Source organism: Leguminivora glycinivorella, chromosome 22 (genome assembly GCF_023078275.1).
Source record: "Leguminivora glycinivorella isolate SPB_JAAS2020 chromosome 22, LegGlyc_1.1, whole genome shotgun sequence".
Classification (NCBI taxonomy): domain Eukaryota; kingdom Metazoa; phylum Arthropoda; class Insecta; order Lepidoptera; family Tortricidae; genus Leguminivora; species Leguminivora glycinivorella.
Genome location: NC_062992.1, coordinates 11,041,367 through 11,056,151, shown reverse-complemented (window position 1 = coordinate 11,056,151; position 14,785 = coordinate 11,041,367). Strand labels below are relative to the sequence as shown.

The 14,785-nt window shown below is 34.7% G+C and overlaps 1 protein-coding gene across 1 annotated transcript in view; it reads right to left on the bottom strand.

Annotated features, from left to right (window-relative positions):
• LOC125238104 overlaps positions 1-14,785 on the bottom strand; it is a 317,546-nt gene that overhangs the window by 22,333 nt on the left and 280,428 nt on the right. The window contains exon 9 of the mRNA XM_048145392.1: positions 1,884-2,050. Within this exon, the coding sequence (XP_048001349.1) occupies positions 1,884-2,050 (167 nt within the window). The remainder of the gene's footprint in view (positions 1-1,883; positions 2,051-14,785) is intronic.

Genomic DNA, 14,785 nt, shown 5'->3' with positions numbered 1-14,785 from the left:
TCAAAAAGTAAAATACACCGTGTATTAAAAAAACACGGTTTTAAGAGTTATGTTGAAGGACGATTGGTTCAAAAGTTACTTCCGGGCGATACAGAAAGGAGAAAAAATTTCTGTCTTGATATCCAGGCACGCTTGCTCGAAGATCCAAATTTTTTGGATAATATTATTTGGACAGACGAATCTAACTTTAGCAATAACGGTATGTATAACCGCAACAATAATCGTATTTGGTCTAAAGAAAATCCCCTACGAGTCACTGAAACTAATAACCAAGTGCGTTTTTCACTTAACTGTTGGTGCGGACTTTTAAAAACCGGGTTTTCTTAATCCATTTTTACCAAGGAACCTTGAACACAGAAAAGTATTTAGGAATACTTCAAATTTTAAGGGATAAGATAAGAAACCTTTCCGCGGCGGAGCAAGAAAACTTAATTTTCCAACAAGATGGAGCTCCGGCTCATAATAGTCGGAGAGCAGCAGATTTTCTAAATGAATGTTTTCCTACATGGATTGGTACAAATGGACCGATTAGATGGCCGGCCAGATCCCCGGACCTCACACCATTAGATTTCTTCTTTTGGGGATACGTGAAAGATATGCTATACAAAAAGCGATACGAGAACGTAGGCGAGTTGCAAACAGAATTGTGCCATATCACATCGAGTGTTCACCATAAAATGATAAGAAAATCAACAGGCAGCGGGCTTATTACAAGATTGGCGATTTGCGTAAGACAAGAGGGATCACATTTTGAGCATTTAATTAATTAATTTACAAAAAAATACCTACTTAATTGACTACGGCAGTTTCATGTATGTTTTTTATTTGATTAAAATGATTAATTTCACGTTGTTCCTTTCTTTTAAAATACTATGTTACTTAAGCAGAGTTATTATTTTTTAGCTGTTCTTTCGATTGGCATCATAAAAAAAGGGTGATTTTTTTTTCACATTTTAGTCGGTTCGATTCCCAGACGAAGCAAGTAATTTTTAGAAAATCTATGAATGCAGAATTACTAACTTTTAAAAATAACATAAAGTCTTCTTTGAGCAAAATTCACTATCTACGATATTTAAGGTACTTCCCCTTCATGTCCCATAAGTTTGGGACGCCCTGTATAAACAAATACGTAAGTCATTAGTATTTATAGGTAGCTCACTCGTGTCTAAATTTAATGTATATCGCTAAGTTATGCTAGACCTAGTTGATTCCTTAGCCATCCTAGTTCTAGGCATAGTTAGTCGCAAGTGTTAACATGACTCCTTGCATATCGACTAAAAAAGGATCAGACTTTTTCTCGCTCTTTTTGATTTGCGTTTTTGCGAAAGTTGCGAGATCATAATAGGGCACTCTAAAAATGTAAAAACGTGTAGTTAGTTGGAATAGTTGGTCCGTAAATATTACTAAACAAAATCATAAAACTTTATATTTTATTATCGAATCGGTAAGGATCGAAAAACCAAAATAATAAATTAATCAGGTGATGAAACTAGCTTTAGTTATATTTTCCATCTCCTACTCCTTATAAAAAACACAAAACTATTTAGTATCGCTAGTGTTACAACAAAGCGATTCAGAATAATGCGGTAAGTGAGTAACTTTTTATGAATCGCTAAATTTGACATTCCTGCGATTCAGTTTAGGCTCAAGTGGCATGTCATGGTACGAAATACACTTGAGATGAGTGAATGAAACGGCTGGGACGCTTATCGCTCGCTCGGTCGAAATTTGATCGCAATAACAATGTCGTGGTAGGAAATAGCGACGCAGTTCAGTTTAGGTCCTAAACTGAATCGCGTTAAGAGATCATGGTAAGGCCCCAGTAGTTGTAAACCTAAGATCCAGTAATGGTCACCAAGCTCCTATAATGGACAATCACTTACCCGTTATACTAAAATGCCTCAGTCTATAATACTCCTCTTCGACGCCAGTGTTGGGCATGGACGCCACTCGCGCCCTCTGCTGGGGCAGTCCCAGTAGTTGTCGCTCGCCCGTTCGTGATCTTGCCGCTTTGACTGATTGCGATCGGGCGTGGTGTGGGCTGCCGTACCTGAGAAAAAACAATTAAAATAATAAATACCCACTATCATTATAATAGTAGGTACCTACCAGTGGCGGGGCGTGAAAATTTTCGTTGGTAAAGCCGGACGGGTTTTTGGAATCTGTTTTGTATGGACTTCTAAAGATACTAGAGAATTTTAGGGAACCCGTTGGGAATAGAGTTGTATCGACGCTCCGCCACTGGTACCTACATTACTGTACAAGTCTGGAAAAAAGGAAGTTCGAACCGAGTGGCGATCGACTCGAGTTACGAATTTCCCTTTCGCACGTGTATCGTACGACGTCTGTATTTTTCAGTACATATGGCCCTCTGCAGTGTGTGCAATAGTACATTACGATACAAGTGCGTAAAAAAGGAAGTTCGAAACGAGTGGCGACAAATTAAAACACGACCGAAGGGAGTATTTTAAATCGATACGAGTTAAGAATTACCTTTTCGCACGTGTATCGTACGACGTTTTTCAGTACAGATAGCACTCCGAAGTTTCGACCTGACTTCGAACCACTTCTCGCACTAGTGCGTAAAAAACACCATCTGTACTGAAATAGTACATTACGATACAAGTGCGTAAAAAAGGAAGTTCGAAACGAGTGGCGATAAATTAAAACACGTCCGAAGGGAGTATTTTAAATCGACACGAGTTACGAATTTCCTTTTCGCACGTGTATCGTACAACGTTTTTCAGTACAGATAGGCCTCCGAAGTTTCGACCTGGCATATAATGAACCACTTCTCGCACTAGTGCGTAAAAAAAACACCATCTGTACTGAAAATGCCTCAAAATTTTTTCCGAAAAAAAAAAATTCCGTACAGATGGTGTTTTTTTTACGCACTAGTGCGAGAAGTGGTTCATTATATGCCAGGTCGAAACTTCGGAGGCCTATCTGTACTGAAAAACGTCGTACGATAAACGTGCGAAAAGGAAATTCGTAACTCGTGTCGATTTGAAACACTCCCTTCGGTCGTATTTTAATTTATCGCCACTCGTTTCGAACTTCCTTTTTTACGCACTTGTATCGTAATGTACTATTACGATACAGACAGATCCTATTCATGTCGTATTTAGAGCGAATTTTTGACATATCCGAATATTATTATGAAGTTCGAATGCGGTCACTTGTCGTAAATACTTTATTGCAATATAGAGTCAGTGTTGTAAAAATGCCATTTAAAATAACTAATATTATCACATTAGTCTGCTCTCCCGAAGGCTTTTACGCGCGGTTTTTGGCATTAGGCCGTGATTATGTACGTCGCTTGAGAAGGCATTTTACACAGTACTAATAATATGTGCAGTACAGTCACAATATAACTAACACAAACCTTAGGTACATGTGTATCACAATATTATAAATGGGAAAGTGTGTGTGTGTCTGTTTGTTTGTCCGTCTTTCACGGCAAAATGAAGCAAGAAATCGAAGTGATTTTTTTAGGTGGATATAGTTGAAGGGATGGAGAGTAACATAGGCTACTTTTGTCTCTTTCTAACGCGAGCGAAGCCGCGGGCAAAAGCTAGTATGTTATAATTGGTTTTAGGATACTTTCGTTGATTTCATCTCGGATATTGGCAAATTAAAAAAAAATTAAATTAAAATTAAAATTAAAATTATTTATTTGGTAGCAATACAATATTTACATAATTGGGCTAGTATCTCTTTTTAAGTATTTGAAATACTTGTATTAAGAGAATACCGCTCTTCCACTATTGGTAAGTACTACAGTTTATAATTGTTTATAAAGTAATTAACAGTTTTTAATTAACTAAACTTACAATTATACATTACAAGAAAATTATAATTATATACTTTTTATTTAAACATCATGCTACTATAACTATTACATTAATGTAACTAGCATTAGAATCAAAAGTAAATTTAGATAATATACATCACATTATTATTATTATTATTATTTTGTTTTCTGTATATTAGTCTAGTGACTATTATACGAAAATCCTTATATAATGAAATAATTTAAAATAGAAGAAATGCGTGTGTGTGTGTGTGTGTGTGTGTGTGTGTGTGTGTGTGTGTGTGTGTGTGTGTGTGTGTGTGTGTGTGTGTGTGTGTGTGTGAGTGAGTGAGAGAGTGAGTGACTGAGTGTTTGTGTGTGAGTGTGTGTAGTTGATTCGTTAATTAATTAATTCAATTAGATTTTAATTTTTAGATATTATTTTCTCTATGTCATTATAAGTTTTACTCTTTAACCATTTTATTATTCTATGTTTGCACTCAAAGGTGGAATAGGGGTAAAGGATGATATTGTTATTTAAGAAGTTATATAAGTAAGCTGATTGTGTGGAGTATTGTCTTCTAGCAAATGCAGTTTAAATACGCTGAAATATACCCAAATTTGGAAAGACTGGAGTGTTATGAGTGTATCATGTTCTGGCGTGGTTCCACTTGAAGCCTAGAGTCTGACAACGAAGCTTTAGATTGCTAGGATTGTTGTAGGCGATAGTTTTTACAAAAGTGTACTCTTACACTCACTTGACTGTGTTCTTGCCACGATTCTAACATTTGACGACCGGTCTGGCTCAGTCGGTAGTGACCCTGCCTGCTAAGCCGCGGTCCTGGGTTCGAATACCGGTAAGGGCATTTATTTGTGTGATGAGCACAGATATTTGTCCCTGAGTCAAGGATGTTTTCTATGTATATAAAAGTATGTATTTATCTATTTAAGTATGTATATCGTCGCTTAGCATCCATAGTACAAGCTTTGCTTAGTTTGGGGCTAAGTTGATCTGCGTAAGGTGTCCCCCAATATTATTTTTCTTTCGATTCCTAAACTTTCGTAACATTTCTCATACACGCTGGTCGGCTTAAGGTATTTTTGATAGCCTTTCTGAGGATTTTCCCAGCATGATTTGATAGTATTATCATTAGTCACACATAAAAATTATTTATTTCAGTTAAAATACTGTTTATACTACTTACACTGTGATTACGTACGGCGTTTGACGCGACCTCCTTCATAAACAAATTTTACACCATTACCTTTCCAAACATCGTATCTCATTCAAATCCGTCATTGTAAACAACGCCTTGTTTTCAACACAATAGAGTATAATTTAACTAAACAGTGAATTAAGAAATGTAGAGTATGGTAAATAATTTATTCAAATTTGGAAGCAATTTAGGTCTCAATTAACGGCCCTTTCGAAGGCTTTGAGTGGATACGATATTAGTACAGTGTTTTAGATCAAAGGGAGTAGTATGGATTCACAATTAATTTATACAGGGTGGGCGGTATATCTTTTAGTTGGGGGTAATTGAAAAAAAATAAAATTGTAAATTATGGCTTGTCCGTCTAGTTTGTGGTCTTTCAACACTGCGCTTGAGAAAACGTTAATCAAAATTTAAATAATTTATGTTAATTTTCAAGTGACCTTTCGTAGCTTGATAGTAGGTAGTAAGATACAATAGTTATTTGTTATACAAGAGTTTTTATTACATTAAACAAAGAAAAAAAATTTATCAAATTTATTTCCCCACAACCTTCACAATTTCACAACGTGTCGTTGTTTTAACATACATACATACATACAATCACGCCTGTATCCCATAAAGGGGCAGAGCACATGAAACTACTCAAGTTTCAGTGCCACTCTTGGCAAATAAAGGGTTGAAAGTAAACGAAACTGTGACATTGCAGTGACAGGTTGCCAGCCTCTCGCCTATCACACATCATGTCACAGTTTCGTTTTCTTTCAACCCCTTATTTGCCAAGAGTGGCAATGAAGCTTTAGTAGTTTCATGTGTTCTACCTACCCCTTTATGGGATACAGGCGTGATTGTATGTATGTATGTATGTACAAGCACGACTAATCCTATTTTTATAACAGTTAAATATGTCTTTTTCATCACATTTTACACCTATCATGAATTTGTATTAAAACGAAAAATGAAATATCTATTTTAAATAATACATTAGTATAATAATAACACATGCTACGAGTCATCCTCTAAGCCGTTTTTAAGGCGATTACCCAAATAAAACATAATAACATTATCCACGAAATACCTTTAATACCTTTTGTTCACCTATTTATGAATTTATTGTCCATCAACCCTTGTGGATTAAGCTGTCTACAGACAACATGTCTAAATATAATTATAATGTAAATATCTACCATTCATATTTAACTACAGGGAGTTTAATTAGTCATTAGTCAATTAGTCAATAGGATACGAATAATATAGAGGATGATTGAAGTAGGTACTAGCCAAATTTTGCATAATGACTTTTGAGGTTATGAGGTTATGAACAAATTTTACCATGCTAATTTGTGCCTTGAAACCCTCATAACGCTCAATGTTTCACTTCTCAAACCATTCGCTACGCTCACGGTTAAATATTTGAATCATTCGCTTGCTCGGGTATCAATATTGATTGGCACGTGCAGTTAAACAACAAATTTGCGTCCTTGTAAAACAAATAAGAATTTGTACTGTAGGTAGCCATTAATTTTCTTCAATTTTTCACACAATTCAATTTTTTACAACCGTTTAATTAATACACAAATAGGTACTGATTGTATTTGCTTTTTAAATATTCTTTGAAACTTTGAAAAACTTTTTACAATTAAATTTGATGAAACCGTAATTTTTAATTTAGTCAAAGTCACAAAGTTTAAAATAATGAAAATTCAGTTTAGTTTTTAAATGTATTTCAGAACAATGAAACCTTGAAATTGGTATTTATCTTTAATATAAAACTCCATTGTCTCAGAAAAAGGGCAGTAGCAATTATTTTGCTAACCTAAAAGTTCTAGACAACCTATTTTATGTTTTAAATAAAACTTATTAACTAATTTTCACTTTATAAATTTTTTTTTTCAAAATATATAAAAATATTAAATTATACCTACTAGCCATCCGCCCGGCTTCGCATGGGTTTAATATACAATAAACTTTCCTCTTTCGTCGGGACAGACTGCTATATTCGACGACCGGTCTAGCTCAGTCGGTAGTGACCCTGCCTGCTAAGCCGCGGTCCTGGGTTCGAATCCCGGTAAGGGCATTTATTTGTGTGATGAGCACAGATATTTGTTCCTGAGTCATGGACGTTTTTTATGTATATAAGTATGTATTTATCTATTTACGTATGTATATAGTCGCTTAGCACCCATAATGCAAGCTTTGCTTAGTTTTGGGCTAAGTTGATCAGCATACATCCGGGTTTTGGGAGCAGGAATGATTTACACTAGCCCAAAAATGGTGAAAACGATAAAAAATTAACATTACTTTAACATTTCTAGGTACATTTGGAGCCAGTTACATATATATTTATAGTTAAATATATATTTCAGTAATTCAAATGACTATAAACAGATTACCAAATACACGAATTCATTCCCGCTCCCAAAACCCCGATGTATGTTGATCAGTGTATGGTGTCCCCAATATTTATTTATTATTTATTTATTATATTATATTATACTATGTAGTAAAGAATAATAGTATATTTTATTTTACTTTCTGCCAACGAAGGTTAAATATAGGAATCGATACGTAACACAAAGGTATGAGCATTAAGTTATTAGAATAACATTGAATAAGTATTATACACGGTGAAATCAAAAGGACCGTTAAAACTTTGCATTATGACTTTATAAATCATAATGAATAAGATTTATCATGGGACCTATACCACACGTCGGACACTGGCGATCAAATATATGAAAGAGGCGCGTTCTTAGCACACATTCTAAGCTCGTGTAGGTGAACGCGTACCATGCTTGTATGAGTGAGACACAGGTTGACTGTTCGCGTTTTTGACAGGCGGTAACTTTGAGGTAACCGAGAGGGGGTGTGCGGCACTTTCAGCGGGGAGCGCAAGTGGCCATACTGTATGATAGTACTCTTACTGTGCCTATGCTGAATTCCCAAAAAAATGGCTGTTTCATACATTTCCACTGTCATGATGCCACTCATGACGACCGGTCTGGCTCAGTCGTTAGTGACCCTGTCTGCTAAGCCGCGGTCCTGGGTTCGAATCCCGGTAAGGGCATTTATTTGTGTGATGAGCACAGATATTTGTTCCTGAGTCATGGATTTTTCCTATGTATATAAGTATGTATTTATCTATTTAAGTATGTATATCGTCGCTTAGCACCCATAGTACAAGCTTTGCTTAGTTTGGGGCTAAGTTGATCTGTGTAAGGTGTCCCCAATATTTATTTATTTATTTATTATTTATTACTATGAAACAGCCATTTTTTTCCGCGATTTTAGAATTAGTCCCATAATAAATCTTGTTCATTAGATACTTCAAAAGTCACTATGTAAAGTCCTTTTTAGTCACCCTGTATAAATTTAATACATATAGGTACACACTGAATAACCCCTCCTTGCAACTTTTAGGCACTGGTCCCACCGCGAGCTAGTAAGCTATTAGCTATCGGCTATAAAAATGAACAAAAGATAAGCACTCCCGTGCAAATAAAAGAGACACGGCGCACAGTGGATCGAAATGAATAAAAAATGGACATTCGCATTTTTTTCCAAAAATCCTATTTTAAAAAATGCTCTTCGGTTTAAAATGATATGAGAAATATAAAATGTTATATAAAATTTTTCAAAATGAGGCTTATTTTAAGCAGAAAAAAATAAAATGTGTTTTTTTTGTATGAAACTGAAAAATAGGTATCTTATTGTAAGAAAACCGTAACCGATCCCGCCTTCAAACCTTTACAGTGTCATTGTCCTACTTTAGAACAGTAGAAAATAGTAAAAACCTTATCTGAGTAGGTGCCCGTTATTTTTTTGTAGTCCAATCAAAAGTCAGTAAATACAACATTTTTCTTAGTGCTTTATTTTTTTATTTTCATAAAAAAAACGGTATATTCATGACAATTTGACGACCGGTCTGGCGCAGTCGGTAGTGACCCTGCCTGCTGCGCCGCGGTCCCGGGTTCGAATCCCGGTAAGGGCATTTATTAGTGTGATGAGCACAGATATTTGTTCCTGAGTCATGGATGTTTTCTATGTATATAAGTATTTATATATTATATATATCGTTGTCTGAGTACCCACAGCACAAGCCTTCTTGAGCTTACCGTGGGCCTCAGTCAATCTGTGTAAGAATGTCCTATAATATTTTTTTATTTATTTATTTATTAATTTAGTATAAAAATTAAATATATATGACATTTTGATACAGATAAATACAAGTTTTTACAAGGAAATGGTTAAAAATTACATTGAAATCGAAACATTTATTGCGATGTTTTTAGTAACTATGATAGTAACAAAAAGTTAAAATTTACTTGAAATCAACAATAACAATATAAGTTATAAAAAAAAATACATTGTATAGATCTATTTTATTCACCACCTTCTTCTACACTTTCAAACATTTCTATATTTTCAGTGTCATCAGTACTTATGTTTTCTATTATTAATAATTCCAAAGCTTTAGAAGAGAGGGTCTTTTTAGTCGCTTTACTTAGCGGTGGCCTCAAAAAAGACAATCTTGGATCAGATGACACCAAAAAATTGTGCAATATGTCTTCGTTTGTTTTTGTTCGGCTACATTTTCTAGAATGATGCTCCCTCACATTGCGAAAATCTTTATTTCGTGCTTCTGATGCTTCTTCTGACATCTTTCCGATGGGCAGCATACCAAAATGTTCAATTATGTCAGCCCCGTGAATCAATAGCTTGTGGACACTGGGTATGTCCCCACTTAAACACTTACTCTGGGATTAACCATTTATGGTAGATAAGTAACTAACGATAATGAATATGATCTGAGCAATTAGTATAAATGCTTAACTTGCATTATAGCGAGGTTGCTAATGTACCCATTACTTAATTACATATTATTGTAAAGGTTAGAATATCTAAGTTATAAATTAGTGAAACGATTTGAACGTTGATATTTCAACGACACATCATTATTTATGATTATGAGCATATTGTGAATGTGCTTACTAATCTCCATGTTTTGAAGTACAGAAGAAGGTGGTGAATAATAAAGATTTTTAAAATGCATTTTTTTATTTAATTATATCGTTATTGTTGATTTCAAGTATATTTTAGCTATTTGTTTACTATCAATAAAAACACCGCAATAATTGTTTCTATTTCAATGCAATTTTCTTGTAAAAAATTGTATTTATCCTTAATAAAATGTCATATATATTTTGTTTTTATACTAAATTGTCATAAATACACCGTTTTTTTAATATAAATAAAAAATAAAGCACTAAGAAAAATGTTGTATTTACTGAATTTTGATTGGACTACAAAAAAAACGGGCACCTACTCAGATAAGGTTTTTACTATTTTCTACTGTTCTAAAGTAGGACAATGACATTGTAAAGGTTTGAAAGCGGGATCGGTTACGGTTGTCTTACAATAAGATACCTATTTTTCAGTTTCATACAAAAAAAACACATTTTATTTTTTTCTGCTTAAAATAAGCCTCATTTTGAAAAATTTTATAGAACACATTTTATTTCTCATATAATTTTTAACCGAAGAGCATTTTTTAAACTAGGATTTTTGGAAAAAAATACGAATGTCCATTTTTTATTCATTTCGATCCACTGTGCGCCGTGTCTCTTTTATTTACACGGGAGTGATTCTCTTTTGTTCGGTTTTATAGCCGATAGCTCATAGTTTACTAGCTCGCGATGGGACTAGTACCTTATCTCAAAAAAATCTTTTCATAACTCATTTCTATTGCAACAAAAAACTTTTCTCTCGAAAGAACCCTTCTTATTCAAATCCCTATTACGTTCAAAAAATCCTTTTCTGCCCCTTTTTATAGGAAAGATAAAAGAAAACGCGTTTAAAAGATAATAAAAGATAACATAAGGGAAGATAAAGATATTTTCGCGCGCCTTGTTGCGTTTATCATTTTTTATGAGATCTGTCACTCTGAATAAGGGGCACGATAGAGCGACCGCCAAGTGAAAGCAAAAGTGGCAAGCTAGAAAGATTGCTTGCAATGTACAAGTTGCAGAACGTTCTCAAAATTTCCGAAAAACTCGATTCGCTATTCGTAACTTTATCTTTTCCGCAGTTGTATCGTAATGTACTAATTATAGTAAAACTAGCTTTTGTGCATGGCTGCGCTTCCACTCTCAATTTCAGGGAACTGGGGGGTTAGAAAGAGACAAAAAGTATCCTATGTCACTCTCCATCCCTTCAACTATCTCCACTTGTAACCAAATCACGTCAATTCGTCGCTCCGAATTGCAGTGAAAGACGGACAAACAAACAGACACACACACTTTCCCATTTAAAATATTAGTATGTGTATAATACTAATGTAAATAAAAAACTTTTAATCATAATATTAAGTTCATTCCTGCCACTTCTGATTGTTAAACATGTTCGTAAGTCCTTGCTTATTACGTAACTTATAAAGTTTTTGAGTTAACTATTCATAAGTTGTCTTGTTAGTAAAACTTCTGTTACTTCTCAGGCATGTGTATTTTAGCTATTGTTAAGTGAACATAAGCCAAAGTTCTTAAGGACATCCTTCAACTACAAGTATGTTTAAACTATACATATGTCACAATGAAGTTTAAGTTAACACAAAAAAAGAGTTCAGAAACATTGTTTTCGAATAGTACTATAAGTCTGTATTAACTATATTTTTCGATAGTTACGTACACATGTAATGAGACTCAAACAGTGTAATGTCATATGGTATTCTGGTTTGGGGCAAAGCAGCTGACATACAGACTAATTTTGTATTACAAAAGAGAGCCATTCGTTCTATTTACAACCTAGGAACACGTGTATCAGTATAATTTATGTTGTTAAGAATTTAGACTATTTCACTAAGAATTCTGATATCCATAATTATAACACTGGAAACAAAAATAAGCTTGTCATAAAGAAGTTTCGTGTCCGTAAAGTACAGAAGTCATTTGTTGGGCAATGCATTCATTTTTATAATAAGTTACCTGACACTGCTTTGAGATTACCCCTCCCAGCTCTTAAGAACTACTTAAAAAAATCATTGATGTTAAAGGCTTATTACAGAGTCGAGGACTATTTAACAGACAAACATGCATGGCCCGAACCAGAAACTACAAAAAACGAATAGCAATTAAAATCATTGTATTATGTGCAGAGGACACAGTTCAGATAAGAAAGCACATCAAATATTTTATATTTTATGTTGTGTAAATTACATATTTAATGACATTGAGATTCATATTATCTTTTTCTTCTGTGACAATTGGATATGTTTTCTCTGAAGAAGAACGACGTATTATTAAGCAATAATATAATTTATTGAAATTAATTTCCATAGAGTACCTATTAGTCTGTTCATATTCTTTGATGAATACTTTTGCATGTTAAATTGTATCTTGTTATTGAATGCATGTTAATTATAAGTTGTAATGTTTTGAAAAGAAGTTGCCCGCCGAGTTTCTTGCCGGTCCCATAGTGGATACCCCCCTCCCAACTGAGGGGGGACTGAAATCTTCTCGAGGCTGAGGCGTAGGGTTAGAGCCGGCGTAGCTTTATTTGACGTTCATATGCGCATTGTAATATGCCTACTTGAAAAATAAATATTTCATTTTCATTTTCATTTTCATTGTTTAGGTATTTGATATTCAGACTTGTTATTTGTCTCAAAAATACCTATGTCACGATTTTTTATGTTACTTACATACAAGCACTTGACTATTTTATTTGATAAATGACAAAATTATAAACGTAACAGAGTGGTCAGAAACAAAACAAAAATAATATAGAAACAAAATAAAAATAAAAATAATACGCTACAAGGGCGGAAAAGAGGGGATATTAAACGAGTGGCCATAAATTAAAATACGACCGAAGGGAGTGTTTTATTTCATCGCCACACTTTTCGAATTCTCTCTTCACGCGTGTATCGTACGACGATTTTCAGTAGGTACATAATATACCTAGACGGATACCTACCTTTGAAGGTTTGACCTCATGCGCGGATCCAGGGGGGGGGGTCATGGGGGTCATGACCCCCCCCTGGAGCCTAAGTTGGCCATACAAATAGACCACGTGACCCCCCCTGGGGCCCCGAGCCTTTACCACGTGACCCCCCCCTGGGCACGAAGCTGGATCCGCGCTTGTTTGATCTGACATGAAAGGGACTACCTCGACATTCCTAATGACGTTTGTTCGAAAATCACTTGGCCTAACTCATTTGGCCGAATTATGAAATGCCTAACGCTCTTTTGGCCTAACGATCATTTGGCATAATTTAAATTTTGCCCCAAAAATTACATTACCCAGAACCGATTCGCTGTTAGAAAGGTAGGTTTAGGTTAGGTTAGAACCGTGACCTCACACAAATCCGAATCGCTTCTAAAAAAGTGGGTTTTAACGGCGTTAGGCGAAACAATATTAGGACATTTAAATTAGGCCAAATGATCATTATGCCAAAAAATATTAGGCGATCTAAAAATCGAAGAAAAAACTTTAGGAATCTAGATATACATCCGACATGAAATGTACTACTTTCCGAACTAGTGCGGGACAAAAGTACCATATGTACTAAAAAAAATACCAACGGATCGGAATGGTAAGAAATAAAACAAAAAAGAACATTTCTTTTTTTTTCATTCATAAACAAACTTGGCTCTCCGAAGGTACGCACTTCTTACTCATAAAGTTTCAAGATTAGGTTCGTATTCGTCACTGGGAATAACGGAGTAGACGTTGAAATACACTTTGTTCTCAACTCGAATATTATACGGTGGAAATTCGATAATATGAATCTCAAGGCCCAGCCTATCGAAAGGTTTATTATTAAGTTTTCGTCGATTTGAATTCGATTTTCAATTCGATTGTATCAATCAATCAATCAATCAATCAATCAAAATATTTATTCGTAATAAACTTAAAACTACACAATATGCAAAAAAACAGTATTACTAAAACTACAAACGTACAAGGGATTAATAAGTTTATTGCGAAAAGGTCCCGTCTCAGCATAATGCTGACCCGGAGGTCAGCGCTGATCTTCCGACGAGACCATTTATGAGACCACGAACGCAGCCGCACGACACAGCCCCATCGCAATTCGAACGCATCCTTATTGAAGCGATCAACGCCATCTTGTCTTATATCTATGGCAGGGTATCATTGCGTCATTTTTGACAATGGTGACATCTCACATAATATCAATGGAGCCATGCCGCACAGCAAAGTAATTTAATTACGCTGATATGGCATAGAAGTTATACTATAACTAAATAAACATTGGTGGTAAAATATCATAATAAAGTGGCTATAATAGCAAAGATAAATGTTGGTACAACACAACGTAACATGGAGACTTAAATAGTAATATCTTTTCCTATACAAAGGAGAGAGCTTAAGTGGAGTGATTATGTTAGGTTTTCATGATTAAAAGTTATACAATGCACATTAAGGGAGAAATAAAGAAAGAAAACAAAAACACGTAGCTTGGAAGAGAATTACAGGATACTAAACATAACCCCAATGTGGCACATCAGAAATAAACTAATCACAACTACAACAGCACGAACATTTAGGTACATTAAAATTGATAGCGAGGAAAGGACAGAAAAACAGGTATGCACTATTTAAGTAGGTATGCAGTAATATATACAAATAATATAATATCAGATATAACTGGTGTCATGCCGTAATGCCGATTGTACGTTTTTAAATACCTACATACTTTTACTACTGGCCTAAGCGTCTATTTCATATGATTTATTTTATTATATTATGGTGCAACGTC